Source organism: Tupaia chinensis, unplaced genomic scaffold, assembly GCF_000334495.1.
Source record: "Tupaia chinensis unplaced genomic scaffold, TupChi_1.0 Scaffold000047_1, whole genome shotgun sequence".
Lineage (NCBI taxonomy): Eukaryota > Metazoa > Chordata > Mammalia > Scandentia > Tupaiidae > Tupaia > Tupaia belangeri.
Genome location: NW_006159505.1, coordinates 792,034 through 812,883, shown reverse-complemented (window position 1 = coordinate 812,883; position 20,850 = coordinate 792,034). Strand labels below are relative to the sequence as shown.

Sequence of the window (20,850 nt, the reverse complement as noted above, 5' to 3'; positions counted from 1 at the left end):
CCCCCCCCGCCCAGGGAGATGGCCAAGTCACAGTCTAGTACCTTCTCCTCCATTCTCCTTTTGGGATTTGGGCATGCATGCATACTTACCTAGCACATTCTTTTCAAGCCAGTGGATCTGGGTCTCAAACTGTGGAGTTGGCAGTGTGGGATCCAGCCACCTTAACCTCTACAACATTTCCTGGCTCCAACAGTATTTTTTAAACAGTATTAATTTTTATATAGTAGTGAAGTACAAAACCTTTTTTGTGTTTATGGATGTCCCAATTGTTCTAGAATCTTTTATGGAAAATGCTATTCTTTCTCCACTGTATTTCCTCTCACCTTTTGTCACAAATCAGTTGTCAGGCCAGCTGGTGGCATAGTGGTAAGGCAGCTGGATCCCACATGGCTGATTGCACTGTTGGAGTCCTGGACTCTGCAGCTTGAAAAACATGCCAGGCATGTATGTGTGCTTGCCCAAAATCCCAAAAGAAGGAACGGAGGAGAAGGGATTATGGTGTGACCATTTCCTATGGGTGCTGGTTTCTCACTTTCTCTCTCACTTTCAGTCTCTCTCCCTCTTTCTGGAAAGTGCATTTGCCCTCTAGCAAAAAAAAAAAGAAAAAAAGATCACTTGTCATGGTGATTAAGGCAGTTGGCTGGGCACCTGTACATGCATACCCAAAATCCCAATAGGAGGGAGAAATGGAAGAGAAGGGATTGCAGAATGACCATGTCCCATGGAGGTATTTTCTTGATTTAACTTGGAGTTTTCTTTGTGGGATATTTTTAAAGGCGCTGGACTCCCACATGACCAACTGCGGTTTAAGTTCCAGTCCTGACGGCTTGCTTTCTCAATTTCCCTTTCTCTCTCTTGCTCTGTCCCCATAAATAAACAAGTAAATAAAAATAAAGTTAAATTTAAAAAAAGAAAAAAATTACATTGTCAGTATCCTTAAGCTATAAGACTGTTCAGGACTATTTTTAAAAATAATTATTTTATTTTATTATTTTTAATTTGGGCAATAATTAATCTGTGCAATAGAACTTCAGAATGTATTTCTTCTAACTATAACTTTGCCCCCAATGACCATTTTCTTCCTACTCCTCTCTTTATCTCTCTGGAAACCATTATTCTGCTCTCTACTTTCAGGAGATCTGTAGATTCCACAAATGAGTGAGACCATGTGATATTTGTCCTTCTGTACCTGGCTTATTTTATTTACTGTAATATCCTCCAGGTTCATCCATGTGGCATGACAGGATTTTATTCTTTTTATACCTGCTTTTTTTTACCTGTATTTCATTGTGTGTATCTATCACATAAAATGCATTTTTTTTTTCAATTTGACAATCTCTGCCTGGTAATTGGGTGTTTAGTCTATTTATATTCAGTGTGATTATTAACATGATTAAGTTTGAGTCCATTATTCTCCTATTTGTTTATGTTCATCTCTTCTGTTCTTTGTTTTCTTCACTTTTTCTTCCTTCTTTTGGATTGAGTCTTTCATGATTCAGTTTTGTCTTCATTGTTGGCTTATTTGTTACAGCCTGGTTATTTTAGTAGTGACTTTGGGACAGAAATATGCATCTTTAACTATGACAGTCTACTTTCAAGGGGTACTATCAGGTCATTGGGAAAATCATGCCATATTTTTTTCTACGTTTTCCTGTGCAAAAATGCATCATGAGTTTTCTGATGACCCAATATATCCTGTCACATGTTTAAGAACTTTACAATAGTGTGTTTCCACTTTTTCCCGCTTAACCTTAGTTTCCACTCCCTGCAAAGTGGCCTGGAAGTTCTCTCAAGGTCATAAGTTGGGACATTTGTACAACTTTCCTTATGTTTCTCATCGCTCAAGGATCACTTTCTTTAGGCTAATGTCTAATGTCTTGAAAATCATCAATTTCATACACGTTTCAGAAGGGGGGTTTGTTTCAGGAAGGAGGATAAATTCCATTCCTATTACTTCATCTAGTCCACAAGAGAAGTTTCAGCTTCATTATATTTTGCTTGGATTATTGTATTTCATTCTGTTCTTGGTCCAGCCTTGCTCTACTGCAATCTGTCCTTAAATTATTCTTGAGCAATCTTTCTAAAATAAATATCTGACCGAGTCTCTGCTTCCATTTTTCAGTGGCTCCCCCATTTTAAGAAAAGTTTATTGGGACCAGCAGTTAGTGTAATGGCTATGTCGCTAAACTCTCATGTAGTCAACCACGACTCAAGTCTCAGACTCAGTGGCTTAAACTCACGCTGGGCGCATGTGCGTGCATGCCCAAGATCCTGAGAGGAGAATGGAGGAGAAGGGAATGTGGTGTGGCCATCACCCCTGGGGGTTGATTTCTCGCTTTCTGTCTCTCTGTTTCTCTTTCTGGTGAGCACACGCACCCTATAGCAAAAACCTCTAAAAAAAAAAGTTTATTTATGGGGGGAGAGAAAGAAAGCAATTGATCAATTTTTTTTGACAAGATTTAGCCATGTCAGGATCCTCTCACCCTGGCCTCCCAGCCAGCTAAGACTACAAGTGCACACTACTACACCTGTTTAGGTTGGAGTGGGAACCAGACTTGGGCCTCCCACATGACTCCAGCCTCTGAGCAGCAGGGTTCTAGTGGTGTGTGATACCACAGTTAAATCTTTTTTTTTTTTTAATAATGAAACAAATGTACTAGAACAGCAAATTTCTGGGTGGAAAGAATATTCTTAAATGGAATCTGGAGAAATAAAAATATTGCAAAAAATGTTACAAGCAAATTCCTATATAATTATAAATAGTAAGTATATGTTATTTTAAGAGAATAAATGTTGGCTTTCTGGGCCAGGCCTTGGCCTAGTGGTTAAGGCATCTGGATCCCACATGGTCATTGATGTGGTTGAATCCCAGACTCGGTGGCTTGAGGAATATGTCGGATGTGTGTGCATGAGCCCCCCAAATACTGAAAGCTATAAGAAATGTAGGAGAAAGGACTGTGGTGTGACCATTCCTCATGGTGGGTACTTTCTCGTTTTCTTTCTCTTTGTCTCTCTCTGGCTAGCACAGATGCCCTCTGGCAAAGATAAAAAAAGTATGGCTTTCCTTTTGGTCAGTTTTGTGTAGAATTAGTATTAGGTTTGGATCATGAGTGCCATCTCATTTAAGACTCAACAGAATAAGATATTGAGAGCTCAGTACTGAGATAGGCAAGCTAGATTGTAAACTACATTGGGGTAGGGATCTCTTTCTAAATCACTACTCTGTCCCAAGTGCCTGGCATGGAATAGTATAAAATAAATGTTTATTAAACGACAGAATGGATATTTCACAAAAAGGGAAATTGAGGTTCGTAATAGTTAAGTGACATACCCAAGCTGGTTCGTGACAGGATAGAAATCAAGGTCTTTTATCTTCAAATTTAATACATCTACAAAAATATGTTCTTGAGGCCAGCTCCATGGCCTGAATGTTAAGGCAGCTAAACCCCATGTGGTTGACCCTGTATTTCGAGTCCCAGGCCCTATGGCTTCAGAAACACATTGGGCATGTCCGAAATTCCAAAAAGAGGGAGAGATGGGGGAGAAGGGACTGCAGTGTGAACATGACCCATGGGTAATGCTTTCTCCTCCCCCTCTCACGAGTGCACACATCCTTTAGCAAGAAACGTTCTTCAGTAAGAATACAGTTTTCTAAAGTGCTCAAGGATTTGACAACCTTAAATAAGTTTATGTGTGTGTGTGTGTGTGTGTGTGTGTGTATGTGTGTGTGTGTATGTGTGGTCATCTCAGAATAAAACAGGAAGTTTTGGCTCATTTTACATAAAAATCTTTCCAAATTAAGAAAAGCTTCTTTCTACATGTGAAACATGGTATGGAGGCCAGTATTTAGCTTTACAACCTGAGAAGTTACCTGAACATCAATTTCTTAGGGTTCTGTGCTTATTGGCATAAGAAAAGCACTGTCAAATATTTTTAATACTGCTCTTTCTGTCTACTTCTATGAGAAGTTGGTGAGGGTGAGTAATGTGATAGTGAGAAAATATAATGTAAATACCACAAAATGTAAATACCGATGGGATGTATAGCAGGTGATCTAGAACCCACAGATTACTGTCATGTGTTCATTTGAAGACATACTACAGCTTGTGTTTATATTATATTTACTTTATCTCATTTAAAAATTTTAATTTTTTAAAATAATATACCTAATGTTAGTGCATGAATCTATACATTGGCAATGTCTGCTCAAAAAAAATTTTTTTAAGAGATTTTTTGCTATAGGGCATGTGCAGTTGCTGGAGAGACAGAGAGAGAGAGAATGTGAGATGTCATCTCCCGAGGGGATGGCCACACCACAATCCCTTCTCCTCCATTCTCCTCTCAGGATTTTGGGCACACATGCACATGCACCCAATGTGAATTTCAAGCCGCCGGGCCTGGGACTCAAACTGCATTTGGTCATGTGGGAGTCCAGTGCCTTAATCACTATGCCACCTGCTGGCCACTCCCCACCCCCTTCTTTTTTTTTTTTCTTCTTTTTTAAGAGAAAGATTTTTTACTATTGGGCATATATGCTTGAGAGAGAGACTGAGCTAGAGAGAAAGTAAAAAATCACCCCCCGGGGGGGATAGCCATGTCGCAGTCCCTTCTTCTGTGTTCTCCTCTTGGGATTTTGGGCATGCACACACATGCCCCTGGCATGAGTTTCAAGCCACCAGATCCGGGACTCAAACCGTGGTCACTCATGTGGGAGTCCAGTTCCTTAAACAGTAAGCCACCTGCTGGCCCCTTAAATTTTTTTATAGAGAGATTATATCATTAAATAGATTAGAGGGGCCAGCAGGTAATATAGTTGTTAAGGCATTGGATTGCAACATGGCTGACTGGTTCTAGTCCTGGACCTGGTGGCTTACTTTTTCACTTTTTTTTCTCTCTCTCTGGTGAGCACATATGCCCTATGATAAATAAAAATAACGGTGAGTAAAACCAAATAAGTAGTTCTTAAAAAAAAATAGAGAGTTAGCAGGTGGCATGGCGGTTAAGGGTGCTGAACTCTCACATGGCCGACCATGGTTCAAGTCCTGGACCTGGCGGCTTTCTTTTCATTCTCTCTCTCTCTCTCTCCCTCTCTCTCTCTCTGGTATAAATAAATAAATAAATAAAATAGTTAAATAAAATAATTATTTAAATATATATATTTTAATATTTAATACATTTATATATATGTATGTGGATAGATAGATAGATAGAAGACCACATAATTAATCACCTTGTGTATCTCTCTTGTAGACTGTCTATTGTGGAAAAACCCAGAGTCTGGCCTTCCCTGATTCTGTGTAGTATTATTCATTCTTTTACCCGAAGATGTAGTCTCTGACCTGGCGAGGAGCCAGAGAGGCAGGCTGAGGAAGGATGGGAGACTGAGGACTTTAGGACACTGACTCTCATTTGTGTTTCCTCCTGGGATCTGGACATGTGAGTCATCTAGAGTCTGTATCTATACTAAGCGCTCTTTGCCAAATTCTCTAGCCCTCACTGACAGCCTCAGCTCTCTGTACTTGCTGTTGTCTTCTTTCTCACTTTGACCCAGGAATCCTTTCCATCTTCTTTTTTGGAATGAGAAAACAGAATAGGACTTTAAACCTTTAGGGTCTTAAATCTTAGGGTCAAGGAGCTGTAATGTCTCGACTGGATGGTTGATCGGGATCATGTTGAGGCTCAGAGTTGCTGTATGAGAGACAAGTATCATTTAGGGCACTACTTAGCCTGCTTATTTTGTTCAGATTGCCAAACTTCCCCTATGTAGGGCATCTGCCTGAGTCACAGAAAGGCATATAGAGTTAAAAACCAACCAACCCAACCGCCTTGACATGCCAAAAGCATCATTCATTTCACTACAGCCCAGCGATAGAGGGGCTGCCCTACAGCCCAGCGATAGAGGGGCTGATTACATACAAAGTCTATCTTCAGTGGAGTGCAGCGGTCCCTTTAGAGACCGTTTACCTCACCTAATGCAGTGTTCAGAGCAGTGGTTCCCAGATGGGTGCACTTTTGCCCTCTAGGGAATTTTTGACAGTATCCAGAAGCTTTGATCATCATGACTGGCAGCATGCCACTGGCATCTAATAAGTACATACCAGGGATGTTGCTAAACATCTTATGATGCACTGGACAGCCCCTACCACAATGAAGTAGGCCATCCAACGTATCATTGGTACAGAGGCTGAGAATGCTGGTCTAGGGCTACTCTTGCCCGCCTCTGCTAAGGTGTAGGATGTTGATAAAGGAGTTCCTGCTTGCCTAGAGTCTGTGTCCAGGCTTGTATCAAGGTGTTTTCCCAGTAGACAAAAGGCCCTTGAAACACTGTGGCCTCGGGCCTTTCTAGCAACAAAAAAAGTGGCCTTTCTACTCTGTAGTCAAGCAGAAGGGCCCTTTTGTGCTGGATGGGGCTAAGCTCCCTTGGCAGCAGAGGCAGGAGTATGTTGTTCCTTGGTGCTTTACAGGCTAGCACTTGTCTGTCTGCTTCATATCTGTGTGCCATTCTCACACGCCTTCATTATCTGACTCTCCAGACTGGCGTAGATCATCACATTTGTGAGGCATGAGGATACTCATTGTCGGAGTAATGGCTTAAGCATTCTACTGTCCTCAACGCTTCTTAAATCTCAGCTCCATCGTCCTGTTTTCCTTAAATTTAGGATTGAAGGTGTCACTTGGAAATTAATTTCTCCTTTCCTTTCAATGTATTCTAGTCTGGGAATGAAAACTTTAACTAAGCAGAGATGGCAAGTGGTGTGGTGGATAAGGCACTGGACTTCCACGTGGCCAACCGTGGTTCGAGTCCCAGACCTGGCGACGTGCTTTCCCATTCTCCCTCTCTTTCTTGCTGGCTAAATTAAACATAATAATAAAGAAAATAGTAATAATAATAATAATAAAGATGATAATAATTATTATTATTATTATAGTTAGAGTTTGCCACGCTTCCTAAATATCTTTTACCCAACCCTCTGGTAGTCTGTCTTTTAGGATGCAAACTCTGAGACATTATACCTGCCTCATTTCCTTCTCTTGGCACCTTTTCCTTCTCCTTTTCTGTGCTTCTGCAAATAGTGTAGTCTGCTTCCAAAGCCACTCAGCTTTAGAGCTTTCCTCCTAATTTCCAGTGTCTTCTTGAGGACACCGAGAAACTGAAAAAGTTTTTTTTTTTTTTTTTTTGGAGAGGTTTTTTCGCTATAGGGCGCGTGCGTTCGCCAGACAGACAGAGAGAGACATAGAGACAGAAAGCGAGAAATCACCCCCCAGGAGGGATGGTCACGCCGCAATCCCTTCTCCTCCATTCTCCTGTTGGGATCTTGGGCACGCATGCACACGCGCCCGGCGTGAGTTTTAAGCCACCGGGTCCAGGACACGAACCGCGGTCGACTACGTGGGAGTCCAGCGACATAGCCATTACGCTAACTGCTGGTCCCCTAGAAACTGAAAAAGTTTTGTCTTCAGTTTGTTTCATTTGGGATATCTTTCTGACTTTGTGTCATGTGTTGAGCTTCACTGTGGGAGAAGTTGAAGAATGAAGGGACAGGCCCCATTTCCCCCACTTTCCTAGTTTACATGAAAGTGACAGAAATAACCTAAGATGTGAGTTACACCTACCAGAGGAATGCCTACTTTTTGATGAGCATTTCAGAAGTTACCTATAAATATGAGCTGTATATTTTTCCAGAGATTTTCATTGTTGTTTGGAGGCCCACAGTGAGCAAATGTCTGGAACTCATTTAGGGTAGTTAAGCTTTGAGTAAATTCTTACTAATGCCATTGCATATGAAGTGCTTATTTTAGAAACAGTGGATGAGCAAAAATGATTATGCCATGGTTCATGACTTTAATGTTTCCATTACTATTAAAGGGAAATTAGATAGCATTATGATGAAAGATAATTTTTGAAGATATGGATTTTTATTTTCCTTTCTTCTTTTTGGGAGGTTTTTTTTTCTTTTGTTTTGTTTTTTTGTTTTTGTTTTTGCTATAGGGGACATGAGCTCTTGGGAGAGTCAGAGAGACAGAAAGTCACCGTCCCCCCAAGGGGAAATGACAGTGCCACAATTCTCTCTCTTCTGTTCTCCTCTCGGGATTTTGGGTATGCATACACGTGTGCCTGGTGTGTTTCAAGCTGCTGGATCCAGGACTTGAACTGCAGTCAGCCATGTGGGAGTCCACCCCTTTCAACCACCATGCCATCTGCTGGCTCCAAAGATGTGGATTTTAAGAGAGGAGGGTAATGGGGGCTGGTCTCATAACCAAGTGGTTAAGGGAGCCAGATCCCACATAGCCTGTGCAGTTGGAATACTGACCTTGGTAGCTTGAAAAACACTCTGGTCGTGTGTGTGTGTGTGTGTGTGTGTGTGTGTGTGTGTATGCCCAAATCCTGACATGATGGAGAAATGTAAAAGTAGGGATTGTAGCATGACAATGTCCATTGGGGGCTGCTTTCTTTCTCTCTGTTTCTCTCTGGCAAGTGCACACTCCCTCTAGCAGTTAACAGGAAAAAAAAAGATAGGTTAATAATGAATCTTACCATCATTCTACTTCGTAACTCTTCTAGTTTCTTGGTCACAGCAGTTGTTTTCAAACTTGAGAATGTACAAATTCCTTTTAAAGGAAATAATTTATCTTGGACCTGCAATGCTAACTTAAATGATTTTTATTATAATGTTATTTAAATATTTCCAACCTAAAATGAGCTTTAAGTCACTTTGTAAAATTTATATAGAAATATTAACAAAAATAGATTTATACTTTAAAGAATCAAATCAATAAAACGATACGTTTTTGTGAAACCCAGTTGCTCCCAGGCTCCTTCAAGATAGTCTGTCTGTATTACTGGGTGCTGTCTGATGATTCATTCCTCCCACCATTTTTCTCTATTTAAGCCACTATGAAGCTTTGATTTGTATAATACATCATGATCTCATTTGACCTTCATTTGTCTCAAATACATTCCTTATGTATTAAGTCTACTTCTATTCTTTTAAATTGACTCGACTAAGTATAGTGATAAATTTACTTTCTATGTGTCTAAACACACAAATATCAAAATTATTTTCAAAAGAATTTTATGATGATCTGTTTAAAAATTCATCTCATAGGGACAAGCAGATGGCATAATGGTTGTGTTGCTGGATTCCCATGTAGTCAACCATGGTTTGAGTCCTGGACCTGGCAGCTTAAAACTCACACCAGGTGCATGTGTGTGCAGGCCCAAAATCCCTAGAGAAGAATGGAGTCATCGTGGCATGGCCATCCTCCCTGGGGAATGATTTCTCACTTTCTGTCTCTGTCTCCCCAGTGAGCACACATGCCCTATAGCAAAATTCTCTCTTTTTTTTTTTTTTTTGAGAGAGGTTTTTGCTATAGGGCGCGTGCGCTCGCCAGACAGACAGAGAGAGACATAGAGACAGAAAGCGAGAAATCACCCCCCAGGGGGGATGGTCACGCCGCAATCCCTTCTCCTCCATGCTCCTCTCGGGATCTTGGGCACGCACGCACACGCGCCTGGCATGAGTTTTAAACCACTAGGTCCAGGACGCGAACCACGTGGGAGTCCAGCGACATAGCCATTACACTAACTGCTGGTTCCCGCAAAATTCTCTCCTTAATAAAAATAATAAAAATGAAAAATCACCTCATAATACAGTAGGGAGAATATAGTTAACAATAATTTACTATATATTTTAGAGTACCTAAAAAAGAAGATTTGGGGGACCAGCAGCTGGTGTAATGACTATGTTGCTGGACTCCCACATGGCCAACCATGGTTTAAGTCACGGACCCTGTGGTTTCAAAATCACACTGGGCACGTGTGCAGGCATGCCTAAGATCCTGGGAGGAGGATGGAGGAGAAGCAATTGCGGCATGGCCATCCCCCTGGGAGGTGATTTCTTACTTTCCCTCTCACTGTGTCTGTCTCTCTCTCTTTTTGGCACTGTGTCTATCTGTCTCTCTTTCTGGTAAGGGCATGCTCCCTAAGGCAAAAACTTCTCCAAAAAAAAAAAAAACAAACCCAGATTTTGAATGTTCCCAAATAAAGTAATGATAAATAGTATAGCTGAGATGATGGATATACAAATTACCCTGATTTAATCATTACACATTGTACTCTTGTACTGTAAATCACATTGTATTCTGCAGATACAATTATTATGTACATACATACAATTATTATGTAAAAAAATCTCTTATAATATAGATGGGTCTATAATGAGATTTTTTAAATTGCATATAATAATTGCATGGTAGCACTGTTGCCTGCCTATGTGAGGCCACATAGGAGGCCCTGGTTCAATTTCTGGCCCATACTACATGTAATCTTAGCCAAAAGGCTGAGAAGTGATCCTGGCCCACCCTAAAAAGTCAGGTGAGGTGGCACATGCCTATAATCCCAGCTACACAAGAGACTGAGGCAGGGTGTTTATGAGGTAGTGAGATCCTTTCTAAAACACCACACAAACAACTATGTTATAATTATAATAATGTAGAATGATAACCCATAGTTCCCACATATGGTCACCATGTATGTGATTTTGGCATTCTGTGAATGTAATTTACAATAATTGTTCCAGTTGGAATTAGCCTCTTCACATAATATAAGCAAAAGAGGAAATCCACTTGTTGCACAAAACTGAAATATCTGAGAATGGAGAATGTTTATAGGCATGGTATCACTCAGGGCATAGATAATGACATCAGGATCCATCTCTTGGCTCAGATTTGCCTTTAAATAAAGTCTTCTAGCCATGTCAGGGAGGATTTATATTGTATTGTGTGGGTTATATTAGGTTATGCTGTGTCATATTATATTATGGCTTAGGACATGGGCAATGGAGCCAGACTACCTGAGACCCAATCTTGGCTTTACCAATTTCTATTTGAGTAGCCGTGAGAAAATTATATAATCTTTCTGTGCCTCTCTTTATTTTTAAAATGTGAATAAGGTGCCAGGTGGTGGCACAGTGGTAACACAGATGAACACACGTGGGGATGGTCCTGGGTTTGCATCTCCAGACTTCCTTGAGCGTACTGTGTGTGTGTGTGTGTGTGTACGTGTACACCTGTCATTCAAGCTGGCTGCAACTGAGTGTAAATCATGGTCCTGAAAACCCTGTTGGGGTGCCTCTCTCTCTCTTATAATTAATCAATCAATAAGTAGAATATCTGCTTAACATGGTGATAGGGTTAGTGAGTTAATATATGTACAGTGCTTAGAACAATGGTATCATAATATAGTTAAGTGCTGTATAAGTGATGGCTTGTATTATTGTTTTTAAGAAGTTATTTACTTCTGTGGGGGGGAGAGAGACAGTTACTCCAACAGGGTCTTTATGCTACAGCCCATCCCCAGTCTTAGATCATGGGCATGTGCATATGTGCACCCAGCAAACTTAGTGAGGTCCTAAGACATGAACTCAGGACCTGTCTTATGTGAGCTCAGTTGTATACCATTGTACTACCACCTGGGCCCCTAGGGCCCAGTATTATCAGTATTAAAGTTTAGGATTATTTTATCCCAAACACCAGTATAGTAGAAAAGTAAGCCTATTCCCTGTGGGTCAGATAAAAATCCCAGAATTTGGTTTCTTCAGCCTCGACTGGGGTTATGTGCTAATCCTTTTACCAAACATGGGGCAGGAAGATGATATGGACTGGCCTAGTGTGGATTGTGTATTATACACTATGCTGCTCAAGTTGGTTTAGCCTTACCTGAAGCCTATTAGCTAAGAGTAGGAGAGGGGTGGGTGGCTCCCCACATACAAATTCAATGCACTCTTGACCATTATAGTGTTATCAGATAGAGCATAAGTGATGTGGGCAAGCTGTGGCATGGCGGTTAAGGTGGCTATGTACCACATGACTGACTGTGCAGTTCAAGTCCCAGACCCGGTGGCCTCAAAGGTATGCTGGGTGTGTGTGCCCACATGCCCAAAATCTTGAGTGGAAAATAGAGAAGAAAGGGTTGCCATGTAGCCATACCCCCTCACCAAGGGGTGCTTTCCATCACCCCAAAACATTGCTTTGTGCTCCTTCTCAGTCTTCAGTCTCTCCTCCTCCCTCCAGCTAACCATTGATCTAATCATTACTGACTTGTCTTTTTCAGTTTTATATAAATAGTCATACAGTATATATTTCTTTCATCCTTAGAATTTTATGGGAAACAAACGTTAAACCCACAAACATAGGACTAGCCTGTGGTGTAATATTTAAGGTGGCTGGATCCCACAGGGCCTGTTGAATGGTTTGAATCCGAGACCTGGCAGCTTGAGAAATGTGCTGGGCGTGTGTATGTGCATTCGTGAGTGCACATGTGTGTGTGTGTGTGTGTGTGCACCCAATATCCCCAAAAGAGGGAGAAATAGAGGAGAAGGGATTGTAGCATGACCATTCCCATTGGGGAATGTTTCCTCAGTCTTCCCCTTCACTGTCCCTGTCTCTCTCTCTGTTCTCTCTCCAGGGAGCACACATACCCTCTGGTATAAAACATACATATACACACAAACATATGTGGAAAATGCTAAGGTCAGTATATCCATAACAGTAAGTGTAAGCAGTGCAGTCATGGTTTTGCTTTTCTCTTTCTGCAGTGTACAACTGGACCGTGGATGAGGTGGTGCAGTGGTTGATCACATACGTGGAGCTGCCTCAGTATGAGGAGACCTTCCGGAAGCTGCAGCTCAGTGGCCATGCCATGCCAAGGTCAGGAGAAGACTGGGTTTTTTTCACTTGGAGGGGTAGGGAATAGGCTCGAGTGGAAAGGGAATGGGCTCGAGTGGACCTCGCTTCAGGTTGCTCTGGCTAGTTCAGTAAGGTTCCACCCTTTTCAGGGCTGAGTCTATAGACATTTACTTTTCTCATCTATTGTGCACTTGCTAGAAAACTCGATGAGCACATTGCAACCATTCTCTTATTTAGTATTCGTATCGATCCTAGGATAGTACTTATGGCTGCTCTGTATCGAGTGCTTAATATATGCCATGCATTCATTCTAGTTGACATTTTATATACAGTATCTCATTTAATTCCTATGTCAGTTCTGTAAAGTGGATATTATTGTACATAGATGACGAAACTGGTTAAGTAACTTTTCCAAGGTCACAGACATGGTTAGTTAGGGACAAAACTGTGATTTGAATCTAGATCTGGGTACACTTGAAAGCCTGAAATATTTACGTTTTCTTTTGCTGTCTTCCCTCCAGCAGCTGCCCCTTTTATCACTCAGGAACCTCAGGGCTCTACTGGTCTCCTCTGGGTTAACCAAATGCAATTTATGTACTCTAAACAAAAAGATAGAGAGGTGGCCACAGCCTCGTCTCCAGGATGATTATTCTAGTAGCTGTTGTATCTTAACTCTTTGCCTCCTTTATAGGCAAGAATTGCTAGGATTTTGCAGGGAGTGGGGAGGAGATGAAGTACTGCTTGGACTTCTTGTATGTCAAACTGTTGCCATATATCATTCAGTTATTACTCTACACTTACTTTTTTATTCAACAAATATTTACTTGCACAAGTGCTCTATAAATGAGAGGGATAAAGATGACAACAACTTGCCCTTGCCCTCAAAGGCTTACTGTCTGGCAAGTGCTGATTATGTGTAATCTGTCATCTTACTGTGTAGGTATATCTGGTTAGGAGCTTCAGCGAAGGGGAAAGGAGAAGGTGAAGCTATTGAAATGCCCACACATTGCAGTCTCCAACCACAGAGCCACTGGGCACTGCTGTCCAGGCCTAGCTGAGCTGGCTGTTCCCTCTTCTGCTGTTCGTAGCCTCCTTTTCACAGTTTCTCCCTACTCTGGGGATCATAATCATCTTAATGTTTGCACCTTCCTTTATAGAATGCTTTTCTATCTATTATTTCAGTTGGTTCTCCTAATTCTGAGAGGAAGGAATTCCTCCTCTTTGCAACTTTTGGGTGAACAAACTGAATTTTTATAATTTATTCAAGCTGGTAAGTGGATAAATTATAATAATTTTTTTTTCTTTATTTTGAGAGGTTTTTACCATAGGGCATGTGCACTCGCCAGTGCTGATTATGTGTAATCTGTCATCTTACTGTGTAGGTATATCTGGTTAGGAGCTTCAGCGAAGGGGAAAGGAGAAGGTGAAGCTATTGAAATGCCCACACATTGCAGTCTCCAACCACAGAGCCACTGGGCACTGCTGTCCAGGCCTAGCTGAGCTGGCTGTTCCCTCTTCTGCTGTTCGTAGCCTCCTTTTCACAGTTTCTCCCTACTCTGGGGATCATAATCATCTTAATGTTTGCACCTTCCTTTATAGAATGCTTTTCTATCTATTATTTCAGTTGGTTCTCCTAATTCTGAGAGGAAGGAATTCCTCCTCTTTGCAACTTTTGGGTGAACAAACTGAATTTTTATAATTTATTCAAGCTGGTAAGTGGATAAATTATAATAATTTTTTTTTCTTTATTTTGAGAGGTTTTTACCATAGGGCATGTGCACTCGCCAGAAAGACAGAGAGAGACAGAGAGATAGAAAGCGAGAAATCACCTCCCCAGGGGGGATGGCCACACCATAATCCCTTCTCCTCCATTCTCCTCTCAGGATCTTGGGCACACATGCACACGTGTCCGGCGTGAGCTTAAGCCACTGGGTCCGGGACTTGAACCATGGTTGACTACATGGGAGTCCAGCGGCATAGCCATTACACTAACTGTTGGTCCCGATAAATTATGAGATTTGAACCCAGATCTGCCTGGGTCTAAGTGCCCTCCTTTTTTCACAACGTCTTCCTCTTGCCCTATGTGGTTGAATATAGGCTTCCTTGCAGTGTGCAGTTCAATTTTATTTAATGAGATTTCACCAACCGCCTACCATGTGTTGTGCTCTCTACTGTGCCCTGAGGACAAAGAGGTGCATTAGTTCTTACTTCTGCCTTGGGGAACTCTATGCTTAGTGGACGAGACAGACAATTGAACAGATGATTAAACATTAAGATCCAGAGTTTAGATTTCTTTCTTGCTAAGCATGGAAATAAGAATATTGTCTTGTGGATCCCTGTACCATTTCATCAAGGGGAACGCCTATGGTTTGGGTTAACACTGTAATGAAACATAGAATAAGAAGACAATTCTCAGGTTGTGGGTTCATTTAGCCCTCCTGTAGCTAGGGTTACAGCCAGCCACAGGTCTAGACAGGTTGGACACAAGAGTAGAGCACACCAAGCTGTGGTGCCTTTGTGACACCAGGAAGCACAGAGCCTTCCATGCATAGGGCAGTCCCAGGCCAGTGTGGTATCATGGGGAAAACTGAGCAGATTCTAGATGATTTCTTGGCTTTGCCACTTACTTGTATGTGACTTTGGGCAAGTTACTCAAATCTAAATCTCAGTTATCTTACCTATAAGGTGGGACTATTGAGTTGCTGGAAAAGTCATGATGCATTTTTGCATAGCAGAACATAGAAAAATACACCATGACTTTTCCAGTGACCCAATGATAATAGAGCTGAGTACTTAAGGGTTGTTGTGAGGATTAAATGAGATATTTTATTCAGTGTCAGTACAGTGCCAGATGCATAGTAGTTGCTTAGTAATTGTTATTTCTTACTTTTTAATTTTCCATATTGCTTAGATGTCTTTAGCATTCCAATTTATAGGAGATAGAAATAGAAATACAGAAATAGAGTGTAGAAAGATGACAGTGTTTGTTTTGATCAGTCAGATGAAGTCCAAACCTGGCAGAAGTGTTCCAAAGAGGAGGCCCATGAACTCCCGGGCTTTTAGAAAGCATCTGATTTTACATATTTATGCAGAAGGAAACTAAGGCCTTAGGGAATGGAACAAGCAGCTTATGATCGGACAAGTGAGTCACTGATAATCTGGAATGAGAAGCTAGATTTCTTGACCTCCTAATGATGGTGACCTACTGTCTCTCTTGTGGATGGACTTGATTGCTTTTCAAGATCAGGAAAAGGAAATAGCTGCTCTTATGTGCCCAGATGGGATTACAGATTGCATAGTGTGATGTCCAAAGTGGCTGCTTTTCTAGCTGGAGAAGTAAAGCTATACATCAGAAAGGAGCCTAACCTTATGTAATTAGTAGTTTTAACATTATCACTTGCAGCATCCAGACCAATGGGAGAAAGAAAAAGAAAGGAAAGAGACAGATATTTGTAAATTGTGTGTGTGTGTGTGTGTGTGTGTGTGTGTGTTCTTTTTGCTATAGGGCATGTGCACTCACCAGAGAGAGACAGAGATACAGAAAGTGAGAAATCACCCCACAGGGCGGATGGCCGTACTACAATTTCTCTTCCTTCACTCTCCTCTTGGGATTTTGGGCACGCACACACCTGTGCCCAGCATGAGTTTCAAGATGCCATGTTTGGTACCTGAGTCATGGTCCCAAACATGGGACCATGTGGGAGTCCAGCAATGTAACCATTACACCATCTGCTGGTCTTAAGACAGGATTTTGACCGGGTTTTACTCTGTCATGATTCTCCTATCCCAGCCTCCCAATTAGTTAGGATTATAGGCATGCCTGGTGTGTTCAGGATGGCCTGGACTGTTCAGGACGTGAAATCTATGCTTCTAGCCTCCCAAGTGGTGGTGCTATCTGTGCACTGCCATGGCTAGCCCTTTCATGTCTTATGCTCCTCTCCTCTCCTCCTACACCCACTGAGTCTCAACAGAAGAAAAAAATAAATCTAGTTTTTCCTATGTTGTTTTCTTGTTTATAGACTCATTAAAGTTATAATGACAGTATGGTTGAAGGTTATTAAAAATTGCAGTAATTTTATTGGCAGGAAATTGTACTTCTATGACACAAATACAGAACTAATTAAATTTTTTCATCAGCAGGTTTATATATAATGTCATTGGGCTAGAGTAAGGATAATTTAGAAGTAACCAGGATTACTGGGTTATGTATCATGGCATTTTGACCTGGGTTGGACAGGAGAATGCATTTACAAGTAGTAGGAGGTGGGGACTGGTATAAAGAAGATAATCTCTGGAAAGAGAAGCATAACAGAAGATTTACAGTTGGGTGTGGTAATGGTCACAGGTGCATAGTCTTTACAGGGTGGGGTAGTTAGGGGATGATAGATTCAGGGAAGGAGGTGAGCAGATTCTTGGTAAATGTTATCTGTCCCCCGATACTCCCTGTCGAGATCCCACTGGTATAGATTCTGTATTCTAGAATGCAGAGGGAATGATCACCAAGAGTTAAAAGTGTTTCTGGAAAAAATGGGTAGTCCTACCGGGATCCTTCCCGGCTTTGCTGGCAGGGAACTGATCCCCTCCTCTTTGCTTCAACAGGCTAGCTGTAACCAATACCACCATGACAGGGACTGTGCTGAAGATGACAGATCGGAGCCATCGGCAGAAGCTGCAGCTGAAGGCCCTGGACACAGTGCTCTTTGGGCCTCCTCTCTGTGAGTCCTTTGTAGAGGAGGGCTGCTGCTGTACTGTGAAACTCAAAGCTGTTGGAGTGGCTGCGTTGAGATCCTGGGTCTCCCAATAATGGAGGTGCAAGGCAGCACCTCCATTATTTTTGCTGGTGTTGAGCTCTGAAACAGTCTTGTATGTTAGTTCAGCCAGATATTAACATCCATTCACTAAATACGTTAAGGAAATAGCTATTTTGTGTCAGTGCTGTGCTGCATCTCATAGGAAACCTGCTGGATCATATTGTGCACTAAAGGGGAAAAGCAATATGGGGCAGTATATGTTGCTTCTCAGGTCCAGAGAGGGATAGAGAAGTTATCCTATAGAACAGGTGGCATGTGACCTCCTCCTCTATAGGTGGTAGAGCTTTTTCCATGGAGGTTGCAGAAGAGAACATTCTAGGTATGGGAAACAACCTGAACCAGAGCACAAAGACTAAAATATGCATAGTATGCTCAGAGGAAGAAGTAACCGATAAGAGGATGAATGCCATGTAGCTGTTAGCAGTGGTTGGTCCAGCAATGATCGAGAAGGACAAAGTGGCTTTCACTGAAGCAATAGAGACATGCTCAGGCTTAATGGTCTCTTCAGGCAGGGACTAGTTGAGAGAATTAGGTGGTTTAGTGCCTGGAGTTCTGCAGAGTGGGTACAACTTGCCATTTTTTTTCTTATTCTAAATGAATCAAGAGAAAACAAAAGTAATGAGACTTCTTGGAAAATTAGACATGACCAAACATGCTCTTGGGCCCACTCCTTGCCCTTTGGCATCAGGTGATGATGCCAAAAGCAGAATGCTATTGAGCCAGGAGCCAGCCCAGAGAAGCAGCTGGCAGGCAGAGCAAGAGGCAGTCCAATATTTCCCTGTCTGTGCATGTGGCTTGGCAGGTACCCAAGCTGATATCTTAATATAGGTGGGTCTGTGTACCTTTTGAAAGTGTATAACAGGAGGCCAGCAGGTGGCGTGGTAGTTGAGGTGCTGGACTCCCAAATGGCCAATCACAGTTCAAGTCCTGGACTTGGAGACTTGAGGCTCATGCTCTGTGTGTGTGTGTGTGTGTGTGTGTGTGTGTGTGTGTGTCTAAAATCCCAAGAGGAGAATAGAGGACAAGGAATGGTAGTGTGGCCACCCCCTCAGGGAATGGTTTCTCATTTTCCCTCTCACCATCTCTCTCTGTCTCTCCAGTGAGCACACACACACCCTATGGCAAAAACCTTAAAAACAAAAGAAAGAAAAAGAAAGTGAAAGAGAGCAACAAACCCACCTCCTTAGCTACATTGTTATCTTTTCTTTTTTGGGGGGGGCAGTGGTAGTGTTCTAGGACATGATTTGCTTATTATTCATTGATAAATTCTGAATAAGTAACAGTGAATGTCTCTACTCACAATGTGAGGCCTACCCTGTGTTCAGCAATGGCTTTTCATTCATTCAGTGCCATTTACTGAGTATATACTATGTACCATTATCAAAGACAGGGTCCCTGCTCTTAAAGATAGTTGTTTGTAAACTGTCAAGAATTATGGAGTATTAGCTAAAATTCTTTGCTATGTAAAATAAATGTTTGTGGAAAAATGTAAAATAAAAACAAGTTGTAATGGAAAAAAAAAGAAAAATTAATAAAATGTCATGGTAATAAAAAAAAAGAGTTCCATTTAAATGGAACTAGGCATGCCAACAAATATCATCAATGGTCAACAAATAGAGCAAGTGTTATAGCTATAGCTGTGTGGTATAGTGTAGGTACTTCCAGAGTTCAGTTAGGGGTGCAGAGTAGGGAGGAATTTCCTATTGGAGCCCAGGAAGCTCTATTGAGAAGATAATTCTTGAACTGAGTCTTAGAAGATGGGAAGTGACCAAGAATTATACACAGTAGTAAAAACTAGGCTACTTTTACAAAGGCTCTCCTCTGTCATCCCTCTGGAAGTAAAGGCCTTCAGTAGTCAGACAGTCTTAGTTTTCTAAGGTGTATGTGTTTTGTATCAAAATAGGTCTTACCATATCTGAAAGAGTGCATTAGAAACTGCAAGTTAGGGTTGTCTGCATAATGCAGCAATTAAATTCTGTGTGTTGAAAGCAGGTTCTCATATGGCCAACTGTGATTCAAATCCTGGCCCAGAGGCTTGAATCAACACATTGGGTGCATGTGCATGCATGCCAGATATCCTGATGGGATGGAAAAATTAAGGAGAAAGCAACGCAATATGACCATGCCCATTGTGGGGAGTGTTTATTCTCTCCCTCTCCAGACTCTCTCTTTGGAGAGCATGTATGCCCTCTGAAATTAAAAGGAAAAAGAAAAGGGAAAAGAAACTGAAGTTCAAAGCAGGCAAAGATTCTGTTTGGAAAAATTAGCTTGCATGAGAAGAAGAATCTTGGGTCCATGGTTCTGGGTCCAGGAGATCAGAACCAACAAGAGAGGCCTGAGTGCATCAGGTTAAACTGGTACTGGGGCAGTTGCATTTTCCTCCTAGGCTCATTACATATTGCCTATGTACTGCATGTAATTTAATACAAGAAAGGTCAGAAGTCAGCTGGTGGAGTCAGGAGACGGCACAGCAGTAGTGCAACTGTCCCCCATCAGAAGGTCGTCTGCTTGAGTCCTGAGGTCTCCATGAGCATGCCAGGTGTGTGTCTGCGTGCCTGTGATCCAGGCTGGCTGAGACTGGAGGTGGATTGTGGCATGAAGACTTATGGAGAGTGCCTGTTTTCTCTCTGTCAGTGTCTCTCTCCTTGTCATGGAAGACATAAATAAAAACTTAAAGGAAAAAAAGAAATTTTTTTTTCAGCAGGAAAACTCTGTTCCTGAGGTGACAGAATAGAGATACTAAAGCTAATATACTTGGCACCAGTTAGGATTGCTACAATAGTTCATTTTTTTTCTGTTGTTGTTTGTTTGTTTTTTAAAATGGAAAATGGTTCTAGCTGCAGTAGCACACACTGATTAACACTTCTCAACACATGTTGAGAAGCCCACCTTAAAAACAAGCCAGCTGTGGTGATGTGTGCCTATGGTTCCAGCTACTCAGAAGGCTGAGGCAGAAGGATTGTGACCCTGTCTAAAAACAAATAGCAACAACAAAAGGAAATTAACAAGTATTGTGAGGGTGTGGAGAAACTAGAACCCTTTTACATTGCTGGTGAAAATGTAAAATGGTTCAACTACTATGGAAAATAAGTTGGTTGTTCTTCAAAAACTGCATTTAGAGTTACCATATAGCCTAGCAGTTCCATGCCTGAGTATATATTCAGAGAATTAAAAACAGATACTCAAAACAAATACACATGTTTATAACAGCACTAGTCACAAGAGCCACAAAGTAGAAACAGCCCAACTGTGTGTCAGCAGATGTTTGGACAAATAAATGATGGTATGTATAGTGCAAATGCCCTTTGGCAATTTTTAAAGAAGTTTGTGTGTGTGTGTGTGTGTGTGTATA

At 41.6% G+C, this 20,850-nt stretch overlaps 1 protein-coding gene across 5 annotated transcripts in view; it reads left to right on the top strand.

The window, feature by feature from the left end:
* The window catches only part of STIM1 (stromal interaction molecule 1), a 221,145-nt gene that overhangs the window by 171,068 nt on the left and 29,227 nt on the right, over positions 1–20,850 (top strand). For all 5 annotated transcript variants that reach the window (XM_014590358.2, XM_014590351.2, XM_014590355.2 and 2 more), the window contains exons 4-5: positions 12,597–12,708; positions 17,287–17,402. In XM_014590358.2, the coding sequence (XP_014445844.1) occupies positions 12,597–12,708; positions 17,287–17,402 (228 nt within the window). The remainder of the gene's footprint in view (positions 1–12,596; positions 12,709–17,286; positions 17,403–20,850) is intronic.